Raw genomic sequence first — 21,472 nt, 5'->3', positions numbered from 1 at the left:
CTAAGCTGATGGTGACAGAGGGTGAAAACAGATCTTAATTGACGCATGTCGCTCAGCTCCACATCTGCTTTCTCACATCTCGCCTGTTGCTGTGATTTAGTGGGCAGGATGCCTACAGGTGCTGTTCCACTTACTGCATGCTGGAGGAATAATGTTCCAAGGGATTGAGAAAAGAAAGCATAACAAAGGTCAGATATACAACTGTGCGGTACTTTGCTCTTTGTGAGACGCTTGCTGTATTCTTTTTTCTGAATAAATGAAATAAAACTTTAGCTGATGGCTTTGTTTAACATCAGTCTCCAAAATACGAGCATGACAATCAGACATGGAAGACAAGATACATTAAACATATTTTATATGTTAGCCTTCAGTGTAATTATATTTGATAAACTTGTACTCGTTGTGCAGTGCCATTTGAACAAATGGTGGTTACAGTTTTCAAATGCCCGTGATATTTTCGGATATTTCAGGTGATAAGACACATGATATTGCACGGAGGGCATATGTAGGCATGCTTCCTGCTCAGGAAGCAAAGCAGAAAGATTCCAGAGGGTCTGAACACATATCCCTTGCAGATGTCCTTGATGAGATGTACCGATGGCAACAAGAGATGAGAGCTGACCTGAAATACTCTGGATATTGTTGGATGCTGTAAATGTCACTCAGTGTGACACAGCTTTTAAAAACACACTTGACGACTGTCAATACAAGTGATGGGTGGATGTGATTAAGCTTTTACCAGGAGTCACAACTTAACTAGGAAAGATGTGCTGGAAGTGAGACGCCAATATTGTCAAACCTGTTCAAAACAACAATTTGGATTCCTTCCTTCTTGGTTGCAGAATGGTGATCTTGTTATCCTCCATCATGACAGTCTGCTAATCTTGTCTACATATGCTTTGTGAATTTGGAAAAAGCTTGCAACCAAGTTCCCCAAAGTATCTTGTGTGACGTAAAGCGGGAGTATGTGCTGTTTGGTTCCTGTACATTGAGAATCAGAGCTGTGATGGTTCTCTGAGCATTTTTACGACCTGCTCAATGTGAGTTTTCAGTGGAATGCTCTGTGTCAACTCCTCTGCTTTTAATATAGTCATGGACAAAGATACCAACAGTCACACAAGCGTCCAAATCGCTGTCACTCGAGTAATTATTTGTTTGCAGACGACACATTCGTGTTGACATCACTGCATGTTTATCTCCAAAGATGAGCCTTAAATGCCCCCAAGAAACTCTCTGAGATGTCCTGAAGACATCCTGTTCAAGTGAGGTTTGAGCAATCCAAGATGTTCTCATGAGTGAAGGTAAAGGGGATCAAGAGATGTTCAGGCTACCATGCCCCCACGGCCCCACCCCACCCCACCAAAGTGCTGTCTCTAGACACCCCCGCACCCGTTCACTGACTATCTGCCACCCGATTGGAATGATGCAAAGCTGTTGGATGTTTTCGTTGTCTTTCTTATTTTTCATACTGGAACATTGGCTTTTATTGGACTTAAAACTCACTTTTAGTATAACCTCCATTACATGCCCATATGCTCACAGGCTTTAGATTGAGAACAAACAATGCAGATATATGTATTATATACTGGACTTGTCTGATTTAAAGGGGACCTGCTGGAGATCTAAGAAAAGTTAAAGAGAATATGTCTTCCAGCTGACCCGGAGAACACTTTGGGATCCCCCAGGAGGAAAAAGAGCAAGTTCCTGGAGAATGGGGCATAATTCATACTGCCTATACTGTTCCCACTGACCCTGACCTGGATATAGGCAATTGAAGAAGAAAAGATGAGCTAAAGTGGTTGTTGTTTTACTGTTTTTCTCATGATATTAATATCATTTGTGTTAATTACATGTAATCTAGGTTTCAGATGTATTTTCCAAGAAATACCATATTCACATGATGGTAATACATCTGTCAAAAAAAAAAAGTTATCCTAAATATTTTTTAGTAGTTAAAATCACCCTGCTTTGTACAGATTTCCCTTTCTCTCTTTTGCATAGAAGTTAAATAACTTTAAGACACCCTCACTTTCCTTCTAATGCAGTAGACATTTGTCCACCCATGGAGAACCTACATGATTACTTAATGAAGAGGAGCACAATGTTTGCAGCAGCCTGAAGAAATCTTGCTAATGAAAGTTTCAAATGTAGCAGACACAACTTTTAGAAAGGAATAAACTGGGAGGACTCTGGTTGGGAAGGTCATCGTGGACATTGCTCTGCATTTGTTGGCCAATTGACTGTATCTACAGATTACATTACATTTAGCTGACGCTTTTATCCAAAGCGACTTACAATCGTACACCATAGAATCTACGGGAAGCAATTCAGGGTTAGGTGTCTTGCTCAAGGACACATCGACTAGGGCTTGCAGAGGCCGGGATTGAACCGCCGATCCGCTGATTGAAAGACGGACCTGCTAACCACTGACCCACAGTCACCCCACAGATGGACCTCTTGACAGATCTGAGACGAGATCTGTCAAGAGGTGCCTTCTGGCTCAAAATCAAGATTTCATTCACATAGTTTGATTTCAAGAAATACAAGAAATACTTCTAGAGTCACTACAGTTACAACTTGTCATCATAATAATGGCCTCTTTTAAAAGTTGTTGTAAATGTATATTGTAGTAGTATATGTTTTTATATTTAAGGCAGAGTTAAAATCTCTTCACATAGGTAGCAGTCCCAGAGTAATTCATGGTTTGAGAAAATGCCTGAAACTAAAATAAATGAGATTGCAAAATTGAAGACCTGCAAAACTGCAATTGCGTGACAAAGTAAACAGTGTAAAGAAACTAAACAAATGCCCTTTCGTGCATATCCTGACTGCAGCCTCTGTGTGCCAAAACAAAATGAACAACTGCTTTCAGTGAAAATGCCAACAAGTCCTTGTGGGATTTATGACTCTTAAATTGGCCGCTCATTTTATTTTCGGCCTCTGACTGGTTGTCCCTCTGATTATGCAGGTGAATTTAAGTAGAAACATTAGAGCGATAGCAAAGCCTGTGTTTTCTGAGGGCCATTGCTCTCACGCCATATACTCAAGGTTGATGCGCTGACTGCTGCAGAGGTGGTATGTATAAAACAGAAAATCTTGAAAACAAAAAGGTCAAAAATGTTTCAGACTTATATAATACCGAGAAGTTTGAGTTTGTTTTTCTTTTAGTGTGTTAAGATATTACTTTCCTTAGTGTTTGGGACTTGATTTAAATAATAGAAATACTGTTAACAGCTCTGAGTTCATTCCTACATGAAAGCCTTCAAAATAAAGAGGATAGCAGAGAAAATGGAAAAAAAGATTATTTATGTCAGCAGTGATTCATTTGAAAACATATCTGGCAGTCAAAATAATGTATCTTATCATTAGAAATGTAATTTAACCCTCATGCATTATTTTTCACTGATCCATATCTAAACTTGTCATACTGTTATTCATTAAAGAGAAAAGCACGTATTGAAGGGAAAAACATGTATTGTCCTGATTATGTGTTTTCTTTTGAGACACTCTTGAATTGATATTCACAGCATTCAAGAATTCATTATGATGATAAATTGCTGTTTCTCTGGGAGAGCATTGATAGAAACACCAACTGGGAAAAAAAGAAATAGAACATTTGAGTCACTATAAAAATGTACTTATAATGTAAAAATGGAGTGCTGTTTGTAATTCCCAAGGATACCGGCAGCATTGCTTTGCTGTGTTGTTCTGGATTCCTCTGTCTCACTGCAGGACTCTTGTTTGCTCTGTGACGATGAATTTACCTCCCAACATCTGGAAGTCTGCTTGATTATCAATAAAAACATGATGAACTATTATCTAAAACAATATAGGGAGGGGTACACTGTGGTCTAGGTCTCACACTCCCCTCACATGCATACGCTGGCTTTGTGACATGCAGTGCCGTCTCAGAGGAGACCCCGCATGAGACCTTTACAATTGTATTTGGTGTTGTTCTAAATGTATAGGCAATACTAAATTGCATTCTCCTGTGTGAGAATCTGGTGTCTTAAAATGTCTATCCAAGGGCGAGAGTAGAGAGAGCTTCACAAGTGGTACGAACCCTCCCCTCCCCCCACCGCTGCTCTTGTTAAAACTAAAAACTGTTGACTGTCATGAAGCTGAAACATGAGACAATGTGTGATTAAAGTCTGCTTTAATAAGCCTTGAGTACCTAATTGCAGCTTTCAATCTTGTGCAATGATGGCAACTAACTGCTGCACATAATGTCCTTTACCTCCACTCCAAAAAATAAAACAACTGGTTTTAAAATTCAAGCCCCAGCAACATCAGGCTGTTTGTGGCCCATGAATAATGTGGAGGTCAAAGGTACCGGAGCTAAAGGATGTTGAGTCAGTCACTCTCTTCAAATGGTAAGTCAAAACACACCATACAATTATTTACTCACCAAACTGGAACTAATGTAGCCGGCAAACCACAGGAATATTTAACCTCCTGTCAAGGCTATATTTTGAGTGACCAGACTTGTAGTATATGTATATATAATCCCTTTTTTTATACCAGGCCACTAGGGTTTTACCATGTAGACTGGTGTCCTGCACTAAATGTATTGGGACATACTTGCAATAAGGTAATGTAGCAATAATAGGCAGTAACCATTATAAAACAAATAATCAAATAACAAAATGGATTGATTATAGGATGCACATGATGACAACAAATGGACATATCAACAGGTTATGGATGTAAACATTGACCTCAACAACTTACATGTGACATCAACATATGCACCTATACAATATCTTTTGAACCGATGACAGACTGTTCTTTTGTAAACGTATATGTTTGTATATGATGCACACCTTGTTCAAAGCAATACTCTATGCATGTTGACATCAGGATCAAAAGCACATATTATGCTGGTCCAATAACCTTTGACATGTTGATTAAGAGGCAAACATGGCTAACCCAGTTTCAGCCTTTGCCTTTAAATGTCTTTGATCTTGGTAATGCAGAAGTCAAATATAGTCATATGCAGAAGCATGAAGGGGAAGCAGCAAGAGGGAAAAGGTTTTCTCAACATGAGATTTCAGATGTTTGGAAAATATGTCACGAGCTGGAAATCAGCACATTAACGACAATTACACCCTTTTACTATAGGAATTGCCTACATTTTGGATGTGAGTTGTTAGTTCTCTGTTCAGACCAGGAGTACTTTCATAAACTACATTTGGAGACCATGTGCACTTTCCTCGCATCCCTGATTGAAACAAATGAGGCAAATAATTGGAAGTGTGGTCAGTTTACCAGAGTGAGGTCTATCTCGAGGCATTTCACATCTCAAAACAAACGACTGTATTTATACAGTTTGATTTCAAGAGATATTGCAATCAAGGTAACAGGACGCAGCAGCCTTCCTTCTAGTGATTAATTATCATAACATTTGATAGGCCAGCGGCCTTAAGGGAGTCACTGATGGAGTTACTGTGTCACGTTTTCCTCTCATCGTCAGTGGGCTGTTAGGGACATCTTCAGGAGCAGAATGGTACTGCAGCTCAGGGATAAAGCTACGTCAGCACTGCACGACGTGGAAGATGGAGCCGGGGAGGAGGAGTGACGACGGTGCCACGTTCAAGGTATTATTATTTCAGAATAAGAGCATCTATTTACAGTGTACGCTTGAAGACTCTCATTTGTAAAGTAACACACAATAAGCAGTTTGGATTAGGATTTTTACTCAAAGTGCTCTGCTATCAAAACCAAGGTTTGTGACTTGCACTTGTATTACAATTCCGCACGCTTTTATTTCGAAGAGGTACCAAAGCCGTTAGCAAGCTGGATGCGGGGACTTTCTGGCAGATTTACATTGAAGGCAGATAACGTGACCGTTAAAGGGAAACATAATCACGGACTTTGCATGAAATGATTATTAAAGACAACGGTGGTTTCCGGTTGAAACACGTTATCATTTCAAGCCTGCTGTCTGTGCAAGAAACGGCGTGTTTCTCCCTCGGACGACTGGACTGCGGGTCGCTACAGTACTGGGGAGAGCTAGCTAGCTGTAGCTGGGGCTACAACAGCATCAATGTAAGCGAGGCGGTGTGTTCGTGTTGAGGTGCAGTAGAACGCCATATGATCATTATTTTGTCAAAGTGCAACACGATGCCATCAATATGTGTCAGTGTTGGCTGCTGTCTTGCAGAAATTGAATCATGGCAGACAGTATCATGAGCAAGGCTGCCACCATGGAGATCCCCATTAACAGCAATGGAGACACAGGGACTCTGCCAGAGGATGACAGTCTGGAGCAGGTCAGTTAGTCACACTGCCTCACCGACACTGTCCTTTTTATTACACCTGTGTTGTTCTTTTGTGCTCAGTTTTTGTTTCTCTGTCATTTCCCACGTGATGGCACAGTCTGGGACTAGGTTAGGCCAGCTGATGCCTAACAACATGCACAGGCCTGCTGCTATGTACCGTGGCTTTAACGTTAGACCACTGTCACCATCAGTACCTGCAACTGGGAATGACGTGTTGAGGGCATGGAGAGGGAGTCTGATATTAAGGTGTGGTGGATGCTGAAGCTATATGAGCCTTTGCATACAAGAAGTAGCAGTCAGCACAATTCATAACTATTGTGCTTAGTTGTATGTCTCATTCTGGTAGAGCTTAACAGGGTTGCGAAAACTACAGTATCAGTGGTCCTACATGAATAATGTGTGTGTGTGTGTGCGCGTGCATGTGTGTGTGTCTGCGAGGGCCATCATATGAAATGATAAAACAGCAGAGAGCAATTTCATAATATTAATACAAATAACTGTTTTGGAAGAAAGATAGTTTGGTGATAAAGTTTTTTTTGAAAGTTTAAGTTGCAGCTTTCTATCCCGTTTTAATGCAATACCATTTATAGCCTGCATAATCATGTTTGTTACCAATATTGTAAATCCATCAGGATTTGCAGCAGGTGATGGTGTCTGGACCCAACCTGAATGAAACCAGCATTGTCTCAGGAGGTTATGGAGGACCTGCAGGGGGCATCATTCCTACCAGCAGCATCAAAGGTACTGTAAGAAAAGTTAAATGCCATCCATGACAGGTTTTGCTTTGTTGTTTATTCCTCTCAGTACAGATACAGTTTGTGCTGCAAAGATATCATGAATGGTGCGTTGCATAACAGTTGCTTCCCCATAGCTTTAACTCATGCTGATAACTCCAGACGATGAGGAGGGTTGTCGATGAATACAAATCACCCTTGAATTACTTTGCCAGGTGCTGACTTTCCTGGCTTCACTCAGCTCACCGTTCATTCCACTCTCTGTTTTGACCCCCCCACTCCTCCCAACAGACCGTGCAGACTGCCAATGCGAGAGATCTATCTAAGTCACTGAGAGAGGTTAATACTTAATACCCCTTAAAGAAACCATACCGAGAGCTTTTCTTCCTTGTATTCTGATGTGTCACTAGAGAGTTGCTGACCTCTAGGCTCCTTCTTCACGTTACAAACATCCATATCCCATAGGGCCTGCAGTTCGCTTCAACCCTGAGTATCTGGACAGGAGACGAGCCCATGCACCAGGACCAGGTGGCTGTGTATTCTGACAACCCTTTTTGGTTTTCCTTTTATATGTTGGTCTGTTTGTATAAGAGGTTTTGATACTGCCTGACTGAGGGAGTTTCATGCAACCTTGCTTGTACCTCTTCAACTCACAGCTTCAGCAACAAAGAAGTGTTTTGGCAGCTTTCAAACTTAGGGGTGCACTAAACTTATTGATGTCTAATACGAATGTCCTATTTTTTACTGTAAAATGCACTTTGGATGACTGTTTTGACATTGCTTGGTAGTGACCTCATCCAATGAAGTCCATTTTCATCTTTTTGTAAATCCTTTTCTTCTGCATGAGAAACCTGCATGGTGTATTATTTCAAATCCCCTATTTTAATGTTTCCTTCACCACAGTTCCTAAAAAATGTTTCCTTTCAGTATGCTATTCAGCTGCCTATGTCACCGCCAAACCTTTTTGATACATATTTCCCACCTTCCTCTCATCCTCGCTCTTTTATCATCTCCATGCTCATTTCAGACATTCGCATGAAATCCAGGGGTGCTGGCTTGTCTAAAAGCCAATCTGCAGCCAGTCAACTTGCCCAGCACACAGACCAGCATCCAGGTATCACCAGGCTCATCACCATGTTCACACTGTACTCTTCCCTCATTGTCATGACCCATGCAATGTCTGCTCTCTGTAGACTTTGATAGGATGACATGCATCAGAGTGTACATTGTTCTTTTCTTTTTTTGTCTCTGTTAGGGTCCTCGAACAATAACACTGGTAACTCCACTGAAGAAGTTTCTCGGGGTGTGGCAGTGGAGAAATTGGACAGTGTTAAGAAATGGGGCATAAACACATACAAGGTATTGTGCACCATGTAGATACTTTGCCTTTTTCTGTTTTTTTTTTTTTTTAGTCGAGCTGACCATAATGTCATGAGATTTTCTTTATGTTGACTTTAATGTAGTCTCTATATCCACTATGCAGTGTACAAAGCAGATGTTCTCCGAGAGATTTGGCAGAGGTTCAAGAACAGTCGACCTGGAACTGGAGGCTCAGATTGACGTGTTAAGGGAGACCAAGAACAAGTATGAAAACATCCTAAGACTGGCCACTGCACTCATCAGTCATTTTCAAAGCATGGTGCAGACACAACAGGCTCTAGGAGACAGCTTCACCGAGCTCAGTCAGAAGTCCCCAGAGTTGCAGGTACCATACAGTGGAAAAAGCTCCTTGTGAGAAGTGACATGGAACTGAAGTTAGCAGGTGAAACTAATTTGTTTCTCCACAGGACGAGTTTGGGTATAATGCAGAAACACAAAAGCTGTTGTGTAGGAATGGCGAGGCGCTGCTTAGTGCCATCAACTTCTTTGTGTCCAGCATCGACACCCTTGTCAACAAAACAATGGAGGATACTCTGATGACCATTAAGCTGTATGAAAACACAAGGTAGCAAACCCTGACATCATGTTTAGGAGTTGAGGAATATCATATGAACTCCTGTCGGGTGAAAACCTGGAAACTGAGACGGCTTGATCTTTTTGTCCATGCAGACTTGAGTTTGATGCCTATCGCTCTGATCTGGAGGAGCTTAGTTTGAGCCCCAGGGATGCAGCTGCCATGGTCCGCATTGAGATGGCTCAGCATGATTACCAGATCCACAGAGACAAATATGAAAGGCTGCGTAGTGATGTCACCATCAAGCTCAAATTCCTGGAGGAAAACAAGGTTTGTGGATTACAATTTTAAATTTTATTTCAAATGTCCGCCTATATAAATAGAAACTCAATACCTCCTGAAATCTGTTTTGTAATGATCTCCTGCGGGTTAACGTCTCATTTTGCTGCAGTGATGTGTTGGTCTACCCCAGGATCCAGTGGTCACAAGTGCAACAGTGTTCCCCTTTGACCACACTCAACCACAGGTATGAGTGTTGCTGGGCGTGGTCAGAGGTGAAACAGGCATGAAACTGTCAACCATTGAAAAGCAGTAAAACACTTCTGGATGTCCAGTTACCCCTAAAATACACCCTCTTAAAATTGCTTTTGGATAGCATTCTGCATGTGGAGAATATCAGTGCAGTCAATCATATTCAGAAATGATGGAGCATGTTGTGACTCATTCCGATTAGTTGTTACTTTCAGCTCGCATTGGTTAGTGAAATGATCCCTAATTTACAGTGATTGAAAAAGTCCAGAGATTTCATATATTGTTTACTGCAGCAGTGGTTTAGGATCAATTTGCCTGCAGACTTCTTCGTGCACAGACACAAGCTCATTCATGCTGTAGATAAATACACTAAAGAGGGAGAATGCCTCAGATTTGTCAAATTGAAATACAGACCCATGATCCACACTACACATTTAAAAAGGCAAAACATCATTTTATTTGTACACATTTTATTTTTGGCAGTTTTGCCAAATGAATGAAAATAAGAAAGATACAAAACAGTCACTGTTTGTATAACTGTATATCATGCCTAAAATAACTTCGAACACCTGCTTGAGAACACTTTGCTTTTAGTTTGATTCCCCAGAAACTAATCTGAGCAGCGAGTAAAAGTCATCTTGATAGATGTCAGTGGGCTGTACTGTCCTAAACACTTAGTACTGTAATGGCAGACTTTCACTCTTCTTTTCTTCCAGGTGAAGGTTATGCACAAGCAGCTGCTTCTCTTCCATAATGCTATCTCCGCTTACTTTGCTGGCAACCAGGAGCAGTTGGAACAAACTCTAATACAGTTCAATGTAAAGTTAAAGCCCCCCGGATCAGACAAGCCATCCTGGCTGGAGGAGCAGTAAAGAGCTCCAGGTTCAGCAGTTTGACATGTACAGTGACACGCTGGTCCGTGAAGATCCTGACATCGTAGTTCAATGGACAAGAATGAAATGTACATAGTGGGATCAATTACGGTCAGTGGTAAAGAAAAACACGAGATATCTCTTTCTGTTTTTCAGTATCCTGTATTACGTAGATGGTACAATTTGAGTTGGTTTAATCACACAATTACCCTTTTGTTACTTTTATTCTTTAGGTTGCGCAATCATTGTCTTGCATATCACTTCTTATTTATGTACAGTCTACTATTGGGGAGAGATCCCATGGCAGTTTTGCACATGCATTCATTTGTTTTAAATGTTGTCTAAAGTGTTATCTTATATTTCAGAGTATTTTTAGAGGAATTACAAATGAAATTAGCAAGTTCGAGGGATAATGTCAAAACTCTTATGAAACATTCTCTGAAATTGTTTTTTTTTTTTTTGAGTGTGCATGACTGAACCACGTTTTTCAAATTTTAGTTTTACAGATTTAGATCAAAGTTATTAGGATTCATTATGTTTGCAGTTTAAACTCCTAGAAGGGAAAATATATGTATTGACTATAGACATTTTCTCTAACCGGATATACAATCCATAATTAGTTTGATCTTCTAGATTGAGTACCTTGAGATATGTCCTGATGAATGCAGCCCAGCACAAGCCTCAAAAACCGTTGTTTCACTTAGTAACTCAGCATCATGCAATCAATATATTGGGTGCTTTGATTATAAATACAAACATCTGGACTATCATAAAGAAATGCAACATTGTTTTATTTGGAGGTGCCTGTGTGCAACAAAAAAAACAAGTCTTACATTCTTAAACATGAATGGAAACCGGATCCATGTAATCCCACATGCATTATGGAGACAATTAAAATATGAGTCTTCGAGGACAGAATATACACTCACATTTTTCTTATTCTTTATTTATTTGCAAATGCATTTGTGACGGCATTGCATGTTATGTGCATTTATTTTCAATTCTATTCAGCTGATTATCTTTGTCTTGTTCTGCATTTCCAATAAAATCTGCTGGATGTTTTGTTTCACCAAACTGTGCGGTGAACACAGATCTGTCAGTTTCATATGGGAACCTCTGAAAGATTATGTATGAGAAGTTCACAATGTATGTATTCCCAATGAATTATGTACATAATACAATCGGAAATATCTCTTAACATGTTGTCTATGACTTGTAATCTTATTTCATGATCATTAAATCACACTACATATTTCATATTTGAAAGTGTTGTTTGGGAAATCAGTAGTGAGGCAGATTGAAGCACATTGATCAATTTGTTGGGGTTATTTTGGCAGAAATGTGAAGTTGGAAAAGCAATCTGGAGATAAGACCAAGTAGTTTACAGCTTTATTCGCACTGAACTAGTTCCTTTACTGCATCAGTATCAACAAGCTTCTGATGTGAAACTATAACATTGCAAAGTTAGTTTTAGCTGTTAGCAGTCAGTTCCAATCGTGGACTTGTGACGGGTTTGACTAACACGTCACATCCGGTGAATCACGCCCCCTCACTGGTTTCGTTTCTCCCCACTGTCACTCACTACTTCACTTGCAGGGAAACGGCAAACACAAGTGAAAAGTTGTAGTTTGTATTTGGAAAGTCTGTCAATTCTGTTTAGATAGTTATTTGATATTGTTGGAACTTGCAAAGTATGTTTTATTTTCTTTTTCTAAATTCCTGGTTCATTAGGGCACGGATATCTTCAACAGACGAGTCTATTTAAACCGCTTCATCGAGTTTCCCTCAGTATTTGATTACAGACAACCACTGATTAGCATACAAAAGCATGGCGGGTCGTGCGGCTAGCCGCAACACGCAAAGCTGAAGGATGCGCATCGAGTTAAAGTGCGTCCTGCTAATTGTCGACATCGACGTTCAAACAAACCGCACTGTGGTCGAATGGCATAATGTTTCACGACAGCATGTTTAATTTGTACTCATCCACTTATATCATTGTATTTAATTTAGCTGGGAAAACAAACAAACAAACAAACAAACAAACAAGGCAGTCCAGCACGCCAGCTCTAAAAGTGGCGACGTGTTTTCTTTAAGGTGTAACTAATGTTTTGGCCTACGAACAAATCAATGTCCCTATCAGCCGGGACGCGCTTCACGCTGCACGGGTCTATATATCCAGTGGACTGCTCGCAAGAGTTCATGACAGCTGGACACAAAAAACAACTTGGCCACAAACAAACGCCAACACATCAAAATAGAGTCCCTCACCGAGGGGAAGGTGTCGTCCGCCATGACACCTGGGCGTGTCGTCCGCCATGACACCTGGGCGTGTAGTCCGAGCAGGTAGTTTCGACACTGCGCTCGCGCTATTCAGGTTGTCGCTCTGCTTTTCATGGTGAAGCTTCAACGAGACCACGGAAGAAGAAGCAACAGGGACACATTTGGAGAATGGGGCAGCGGCTGAATCAGAAACATAGGTATGCTGTCTTTGGACTTCCTGATGATGACGTTATAAACAAACATTGTAACAACTGGTGGTTCGGGTAGTTTATCGATTCAGGTGGAAAGGTTTAGAATGGAACACGAGGCTTTACAAGCAACAAGAAGCCTTTATTGTTTAAAATGATGTATATTGTATTCACGTTTTTGCCAAGTAGGCTTCAAGAGTGACCAACTCAGCCTACGGGGATACATTTAACATGCTCAAAAGCTATTTACATATCATGTTATAATAAACTGCCCCTGATATTCCCATAACAATTTGTGTTATGATATATTTTGATTATATTATTGTGTTCATCATATGTTTTGACAACCTTTGAAGCACTAAAGTCATTTATTAAGTACTATGGAGAAAGTAAATGCTTTATCCAGTGCTAATCACTGTTGCTTACACAGGCCTTTTTCTTATTAATCTGTCCGCCCTGTTGTGTTTCTTTCAGTCTGAATGTATCATCCTAACTGAACAAGTCCCTCCAGAACAACAACTGCAGCACAATCCCATAAAGAGTAGTTTATAGTTGATTTAGTTCATAAGATTTAATCCTGTCTGTATGTGTGACTCAGATGACTATGTCCCAAACCTGCTGAGAGCTCCTTGAAAAAAAATGCAACCAGGAGGTCCTCCCGCTCCTTCACCTCCTCCTCCTCCACCACCACCACCACCACCACCTCCTCCTCTCGCCCCTGGCCTCCCTCCATCCCTACATGGCGCTGGCCTCATTGCCAAGGGGGTGAGCCGGCGCTCCAGGATGCGCAATTTCAACTGGGAAACCCTTCCTAAACACAGTGTGGTAGGAAAGCACAACATCTGGACCGCAGATAAGACTGACGGGGAATATGAGCTGGACACTGATCACATGGAGGAGTTGTTCAGCCACAAGCAGAACCAGCAACAAGTCAAGGCCTTGAACCGCCAGAGTATGAGGGGCCTGCCGACTGCTGCCTCAGGAGGCGTAATGGTGAGTTTTCCAGCCACAGGATCCAGGCGTCACGCTTTTAAAGATTCAGAGAAGGCGTAACTCTTTAACCCCAAGGGTTTGCGGCAATATATTGAAATATTTGGTACTTTTATTGTGTAAGGCTGAGCTATGGAGACAACTTTGTTAGACCTGGATTTATCTTCTTTTTTGAACAGGAAACAATGTTTCCTTCAGCTACCTATGCAACAAACTATCGGATGTAGATCTCCTCTGTTGAGCTCATTCTACATACTGAGGGAATGAGACTGTAGTTATATTTTAGAAACATCACATTTGTATCTCTTCCCTTGTGAGGGTAGAACAATATTTAGTTTATTTGTACATTGCATAACCAGAATAGCCATACAGTAATGCAATGCTTGTCTTATGAACAATGTATTTTGATTTAGAATCACTCAATATAAGGGTGGAGTCTCACTATTCTTCATATCTGTTTACTAAAGGAAGGTATAATGGTGTCCGCACACAGCATCATTCTGTAGTATAGCCTACTTGTGCTCTGCATTCAAGCTGCTGTTTAGGTTAAACAAAGTCTTAAGCCAAAACAATTAAAGTCTTTTGTCTAACAAAAAGTGTGTTCCATTCTGTTACCAAAACTTTTACTTTGACCTATGTCCCATTTTCTAAGCGACACTGAGAAAATGGTATCTTTGCCCTCATTGTTCAATACAATCAACTCAAATAATCCTTAACCTTTGGAATCAACTGTCTGTTTGGAAAGCTGAGGAATATGAGACAAAAAACACTGCTCAAGACGATAGTGAAACTATCTTAGCGACTGACAAGCTGATTATATCCAGGTCTGTGTCTGCTTCCATTCCCAGGTTTCCATCCTCAGCTCCAAGAGCAGCATGAACATTGGAATTTTCCTCAAGCAATTCAAGCGGTGAGTCACTGGTAGTACTCTTAAGGTGTGATTGTTGTTGCACAATGATCTCGGTATGTTCCACTGTAAAACACAGGATGAGGCAGAGAGACTAGTCTGCAACACGACTGCATCGTAGTCTCAAACCTTTGAAAGCCAACATGTCCTGGCAGGTCTGATTTACTCTGTTCTACAGCTCCAACAGGTTACCTTCCTAGTAACACTCGGGTACATTATTGAGAGGTATTGTAAATGTACTGCTGAAGGCTATTTGGTATACGTGACAGAAATGGAAAACATACTGTATATCCTCACGCAAACTGAGAAACAAAATCAGCAACAGCAAAACAACATGTGTTTCAACACAATCATCTAACTGGCTAAGCTTCTGTCTTCTGTATTTTCCTCCAAACAAGTCTCATATATTTGTTTATTTTCTTTTTCAAATATGTTTCTTGTCAAAGAAATGGCATCCTGCTAACGTCCTGTGTTTTTCTGAGGATTGATATCAGAGGTGTTGCTATTTCACAAAGCTATTTGAGCAGGTAGAGGCCTGTTGTCAGCAGCCCAACTTTTAGAATGAATGAAGACACGCACTGCTCACGAGCACCCTCAACAAAAACATCACGATAACAGCAACCCCATCTGTCTCTCCACTCCACAGGCCTACAAAAGACATGATTGAAGAAATCAAATCAGGAAGTAGCCTTAGTTTTTGTTCTGGAAAACTAAGGGAGCTGTGCAAGCTGCTGCCAGATGAAGGGGAGGTACTTGTGACAACTCTCTATATTTTCCCCACATGTCTGATGTTCTGTCATTCTAACATCCTTGTTGCTTGTGATTTAATCTCACAATCTGATTTTAAGATTTCTTTTTTTGTTATGGCAGGTGAGGCAGCTGGTCGGTTTTAAGGCTGACCACTCCACTCTCCCCGAAGCAGATCTGTTTATGCTAATGCTGGTCAAGATTCCCAGGTAAGCTGTCTGAGTGTAATTCCATGTATTGCAAGTGTTAAATGTCAGTAGCAGTTCACTAATGATTGATAACGTGTGTCTGTTAGCTATGAAGAGCGTCTTAACAGCTTGGTGCTCAAAGAGGAATTTTTCCCCCTCATGAATGAAATAAAAGAATGCATTGGCACTTTGACAGCAGCTGGAAAGGGTAATGTTTGTTTTCCTGGATTTGAAATAGATTTTTTAACATAGTGTTGTAAACCAATTAAGACTTTGAATTCACCATCTGTATCTTATTTCAGAGCTGTTGGAGTCTGATAATCTCCATTCTGTCATCCGGCTGGTGCTGAAGACTGGGAATTACATGAATGCTGTGAGTGTATACTATGGGATGGTGGAGTCTTGGATGATTCCCCTTTTGTTTTGTTCTTCTCCGAGTCTCATTTTATTTATTTGATCATAGGGTGGCTATGCAGGCAGTGCAATTGGCTTCCGAATGGCTTCTTTGTTAAAGCTAGTGGACACCAAAGCAAACAAACCCGGAATGAATCTCATGCATTATGTTGTCATGGCAAGTAGCTTTTATTACTTTGTTTTTCTGTATCTTAAGATACGTTTCTGAAATATGATTTTTGTATACAAACTTTCATACCACAGCAAGCTCAGAAGGCAGATGTGGACCTGCTTAAATTCACAGACCAACTCGAACACATCGAAGCTGCAGCAAGGTAAACAATGTGGCACTCATTTGTTATCCCTCATTTTATCTGCTGTACCATAACAACGTTCTTTTTTAAAATTCTTAGAATGAATAAAAGTGAAATTGAAGCAGAGTTTGAAAAACAGGTGAGGAAGGTTCAAGCTGCCAAAGTGGACACCTTGAAGCAAGAAGACCTAAAGGCGCAGATGGAGGATTTTTTGAAGGTGATAAAGCCTTTTGTCTTGGAATTCAGCCCAATTTGTGGGAATTGTAATGTTCTAATTTTTTTTTAAATTTGGGATCCATTTAGGAGGCTGAGGTCTGCTTGGCAGAAATACAGACTGATCTTCAGGAATTGCAATCAGTGAGTGACTCTGTGGCAGAGTACTTCTGTGAAAACCCAAACAAGTTCAAATTGGAGGAGTGCTTCTCCATTTTCAACTCCTTTTGTGAGAGATTTATGCGTGCCATGCAGGTAAATCTGTGTATACTGTAATATCTTCCTTTGAACTGAGGAATAAAACAAGCTCCTATTTAATCTATTAAGTGTGTGATCTCCTGCAGGAAAACAAGGCTCACGAGGTGGCAGAGGTGCAGCGGAGACACAGAGACCGATTGCAGAGCGCTACCAAACGTAGGTCCACAGCTACCTGCTCCAGTAGAGACAAGGAAATGGATGGAATTGCGTTGCAGTCAATACTACAGAACTTCCTGACAAAGGGTGTCTCTCGGAGGAGACCCGGAAGGCCCTCATCCACTCATGGAAGCCCCACGGATGGCAGCCCCAACAACGGGAGCCTATCAGAAATGATCTCTCAGGTAAACCTCCCCACTGGAAAACAAATCAGAAGGGCTAATGACATGGGCAGAAAAGAGTGGAATTCAGCAGTTGAACTCACAGAGAACTTTTCACAAAAGCAAGATCAGTCTAATGGCGAGGAAAACAAGGCAAAAGGTGGCATTCCTTATGAACAAAGGGGTAAAACCTCAAAAAAAGAGGACTCCAGAGGTCTGACACACCCAGCCAACAGGACCACCGTCATTTCCTTCTCAGGCAAATCTTTCTCAGCTGCCACTGATGATATTGAGGAAGATCTACAGGATAATAGTGAGGAGGAGGCTAAAAAGTTGCGTGAAGCATCTAAAAAAGTTTTGCGCTTTCAGAACAGCCGCAGCAGTGTCTCATCTGATGACTGTTCTCTGGACAATCAGAAATCTCCTGGTCCAATTACCACCTTACCTCGTCAGCGCACCTTCGATGAGGACACTCAGAGATATCCCGAAGACTCCACCAATGAGGATTTTGTTAAATATTTGCTAAGTCCTCAGTCTTCAAAACGTAACCTTGACCGGCGCCATACTCTACCTACCAAAGTCCCTAAAACTGAGGAAGAGGAAGACAATCTTTGCGCTATGCCTCCAGTCAGAACTCCTAATTCTGCGGCAAGAGAAAAAGGGCCACTGCCAGCAGAGGGTGCTGGACAAAATCCCTCTAAACCAGTGTTTGACTTTACTGACACGTCTCACAACTTTCAAAAATCTGGTGCTCAAGACCAGAATTCTCTATCGGTAGAAAAGACAAGCAAGCCAAATATCGCTGTAACCCATGTTACAGATGAAGGTCTTGGGGAACAAAACAAAGTCGGCAAATCTGTGGATTCCACGGACAACCACTCACAGAGGATTGGTGAACATGTTCCCCCGAAAAGTCCATGGATTAAGACTGAAAACTCTGGACTGTTTTTTAGCTTTTTAAAACGCCTCGGAGACATGAGTAAACCGCCAAGCAGCAAAGAACCTGTCCATAAGGGCACTGATTCTGGTGTGTGAGCATAAGATGTATCACATTTAAAGGTCAGGGAAGCGCATGTAACTTTAGTATTACTTGTAATTAACTCAGCATGGTGATGATGTAGTGTTATATTTAATGTTACCATTGTAAATTGATGAAGAGGTCATTAGGAAATGGAGAGACTGTTTAAGTAAAGTGGTTGGAGAATGTTTATGTTCAGGAAGGCCATCTTGTACCACTAGAGGGCAGCATAGAACTAACAGTACACTATTGCTCAGAAAATATGGGTGTTGTTGATTTCCAGACAAGGTGTACAGTGCCATGTAAACAAAAGAACAATAGGCACATTTTTTATTCCCGATATTACCTTGACGGCATTGTCCTCATCAGTTGGATAAATAGTGGAATAGAGAGCGTTTTTTTAAAAGACTGAATGTGCAGCCTTGCAGAATATATTGAGAAAGTAAATGAATGTGAGATCATAAAGAGATCTGTATCGATATGTAAAATCTGTTTAATTTTATTTTTGTTGATACTTTGATAAATGACTTGTAATGCATGCTTGAATTCAATAATGTTTTTCAGTTTTACAATGATGAATCTGTTTTTTGCCTCTTTGTGTGCCTCAGTTTTTGTCACAAAATCATATCAGAAGGTTGAAGGCGCATTCGGGGTCTCACTTAATTCAGCCATTGTTTTGAGGTTGAATGGGCTTGTGTTACAAAGGAATCTGAGCAGAGCTCCACCATAGACTGTCAGTGGCAAAGTGAAGTGTGCTAATTGCAAATGAACTCGAGAAGAGATTGCTGTGGCTGAAGGGCAAACGGCTGGTGGCTTTTCATGATGAAGGGACAGCCTCCCTGCATTTCCGACTGTACACTGCTGCTGCCAATGACAGGCAACGACCCCGATGTCTCCACTAGCTCGGAGCAGATACAAGGGGTCAGTGAGGCCACAGCACGTTCCAATACATCTAGGATTTCTAAATGTATAGGTTCAAGTACATCTCTTAGCGGTTGATATCAGGGTGACAATAATTCACATCAACTCAAGTGACCTGAATGGTATTAAATATGTATAACACCGAGACGCAAATTTACAGAGAAACAAATAACAGTCACTAAATCACAAGTTGTCACATTGTTCTTTGTAACGTTATCTTTTACACATTTCTTTTTAAGAGAATCACTTCAGGTCAAAAGGCAACTGCATTACACATTTATATTCCCCAATAAAAGAATACAGCTCTACAACTTTATGTGCGATACGTAAAAAGGTGCCAGGCTACTTTTTTTGGATTGTTACATTTGTTAGAAATGGTACAGAGAGCCATAAAGATTTTTCAATATGGGATAGCTTATTAAATGAAAAAAAAAATATATATATAGTAAATTACATTTCATGTTCTTATATGTACAATTATTTATGAATTAGTCACACAGAGCAATCAGAGCAACCCCACAATGCCTCCATATCACAATGAATGTATACGCTGTAGCAAAACTTCATGCAATATTTTACTCGATGTTTGATGCATTTGGTTCGGGGAAGGCATTTTGATATATCCAAGTAGATGTTGGGTACATTTGGGTGGTCAGTTTGTGTTAAAAGACTGGAGAAAGGATTGCTAAATCTCTTCAATTAAGACCAATGTTTGTATTCTAATATTTAGTCAAATAATGTTAGCATAGCTTCACAGAGCCAGAAAACGATATCAGAAAAGGAGACAAGTCTAATGGCCAGAAAACCCTCAGGTCCCACATCTGACATTTCCACTCGATTCCACTTGTTTATGAAAAAAGGCATTCCGTGATGTAGCAGCAGTTGACCTGTCCCTAACAGGACACACCTCATCCTCCAGACACAGGATGTTGATCCACAGAGGACAAAGGATGTGACATACATACATCTCAAGCTTCTATTCATATCTGTCACACACGTAGTTATTATTATTATTATTATTATCCAAGTTGGTTTAAAAATCCTGGTGAAGTGAGTGGCATCACAGACTTTCATTGTAACGGGTTGTATAAGGACCCAAATGCAACACACAAGTTTCCAGGGATCTTTTACTTTTATTTCAAACCGGAAACAGCAGAGTTCGACAGTCGGGATCAGAAGGCAGGCGGGTTTACCGGGGGTCAGGCAAAGTAGCAGGAGACCAGTCTGAGAGAGTGTGGCATGGAAAACCACAGAACAATCTGGCAAGGTGTGTCTGGGAGGCAGGAGTCTATATAGGGGCCTGATTAATGATCAGACGCAGGTGAGTGAACAGGTGAAGGGCGTTAGACTGATGAGGAGGGAGTGACTGACAAGTAGAGTGAGGAGGGTGTGAAACTGAACTGTGACATTCATGGAGGTATTGTTACGGAATGCTATAGACATGTCTTGTATCGTTATTGCCTTCGGTTTGGGAATTTGGTCTGCTCATTGTTGAACGCAAGTTAACATTTATTAGAAGATTAACAGCACCTTCTGAAAGTGTCAGTCTACATAGGTGTCACTTCAGTTTTCTGAAGTTCCCTAAATGCACAAAGTTTCACCCGATTAAAGTCCATCAATTTATTCCTGACATTAGTTTTTTTCCCCTGGGCCTCTATACTATATATTGCTACTCCTTATTTGAAGTTGCACTCAAAACTATTCAACCCCTATTGCAAATTTGGTTTATTGGCAAAATGTACAAACTTTCTGCTGTTTTCAATAAACTCAAACAAGAAGAATTTCAGCAGGTCAACATTTTCAATGACTACTGCGGTCTCAAAATGATTAAACTCCCTCAATATAATCTCTCACAGATTTGCCAATCAGGTGTTGTCTCAAACACACCTGATGCAACAAACAAGGGCCTCATTAGTTCCATTAGGTGTGCTTGAGATAGAACACATCAGGTACATGAGTAAGTCAAAAGAATTGTCCAACAATTGAAAGATAATAGATCATTGACTTGCACAAACAAAGAAAAGCATACAAAAAAATAGCAAAGGCACTAAATGTTGGAATAGATACTGTTGGAAGCATAGTTCACAAGTTCAAAGTCAAAGGAACACTACACTATACCTGGATGCAGGAGCAACTTATCAATAGCTGCCACCACAAGTCTGAGGAGGTGGGTGGCCAAAAACCCTTGTGTGACTGCAAAAAACCCACAGCAAGACTTGGTGCTTTAGTTTCCACAGTAAGACGCATACTAAAAGGAAGAGTTGTTTTAACATTGACATTGAGGCCATGTTTCATTGGGGATTGTGTTCCAGCTGAAGGTTCTAACATGTTAATTAATTAATTAATTTCTCTGGTGGCCCAATGGAGACATGGAGGAGTACAGGGTGGTTGTTAATCTCTTAAGGAGAGATTTCATCTCCAAGCTG

The 21,472-nt window shown here is 40.7% G+C and overlaps 2 protein-coding genes across 8 annotated transcripts; both read left to right on the top strand.

Moving 5' to 3' along the window:
- Nucleotides 1-5,557: 5,557 nt before the first annotated feature.
- LOC117741427 (arfaptin-2-like) lies at nucleotides 5,558-11,567 on the top strand. Of its 6 annotated transcripts, XR_004610720.1 has the most exons (11): nucleotides 5,736-6,048; nucleotides 6,164-6,272; nucleotides 6,914-7,022; nucleotides 7,481-7,543; nucleotides 8,043-8,129; nucleotides 8,271-8,374; nucleotides 8,499-8,720; nucleotides 8,803-8,960; nucleotides 9,065-9,239; nucleotides 9,361-9,435; nucleotides 10,157-10,242. XR_004610720.1 is itself a non-coding variant. In XM_034548463.1 (10 exons), exons 2-10 carry the CDS (start codon nucleotides 6,174-6,176, stop codon nucleotides 10,310-10,312), a joined length of 1,173 nt encoding a protein of 390 aa, XP_034404354.1. In that variant the 5' UTR covers nucleotides 5,558-5,597; nucleotides 6,164-6,173; the 3' UTR covers nucleotides 10,313-11,567. The 6 variants fall into 6 exon arrangements, 5 of the variants coding, with proteins under 5 accessions (XP_034404354.1, XP_034404352.1, XP_034404353.1 ...); XM_034548463.1 differs by lacking the exons at nucleotides 5,736-6,048; nucleotides 9,361-9,435 and adding an exon at nucleotides 5,558-5,597 and having other exon boundaries at nucleotides 10,157-11,567; XM_034548461.1 differs by lacking the exon at nucleotides 9,361-9,435 and having other exon boundaries at nucleotides 5,735-6,048; nucleotides 6,144-6,272; nucleotides 10,157-11,567.
- Nucleotides 11,568-12,629: 1,062 nt separating this feature from the next.
- LOC117741425 (FH2 domain-containing protein 1-like) lies at nucleotides 12,630-19,341 on the top strand. 2 transcript variants are annotated; one of them, XM_034548459.1, is made up of 13 exons: nucleotides 12,630-12,789; nucleotides 13,379-13,773; nucleotides 14,619-14,680; nucleotides 15,324-15,426; nucleotides 15,548-15,633; nucleotides 15,720-15,820; nucleotides 15,915-15,985; nucleotides 16,076-16,183; nucleotides 16,270-16,340; nucleotides 16,419-16,536; nucleotides 16,623-16,787; nucleotides 16,877-17,131; nucleotides 17,477-19,341. In XM_034548459.1, exons 2-13 carry the CDS (start codon nucleotides 13,420-13,422, stop codon nucleotides 18,140-18,142), a joined length of 2,160 nt encoding a protein of 719 aa, XP_034404350.1. In that variant the 5' UTR covers nucleotides 12,630-12,789; nucleotides 13,379-13,419; the 3' UTR covers nucleotides 18,143-19,341. The 2 variants fall into 2 exon arrangements, with proteins under 2 accessions (XP_034404350.1, XP_034404349.1); XM_034548458.1 differs by having other exon boundaries at nucleotides 16,877-19,341.
- Nucleotides 19,342-21,472: the final 2,131 nt, after the last annotated feature.

This window comes from Cyclopterus lumpus, chromosome 13, assembly GCF_009769545.1.
Source record: "Cyclopterus lumpus isolate fCycLum1 chromosome 13, fCycLum1.pri, whole genome shotgun sequence".
Taxonomy (NCBI): Eukaryota; Metazoa; Chordata; class Actinopteri; order Perciformes; family Cyclopteridae; genus Cyclopterus; species Cyclopterus lumpus.
The sequence above is the reverse complement of the archived record's forward strand: the minus strand, read 5'-3'. Positions and strand labels throughout refer to the sequence as shown.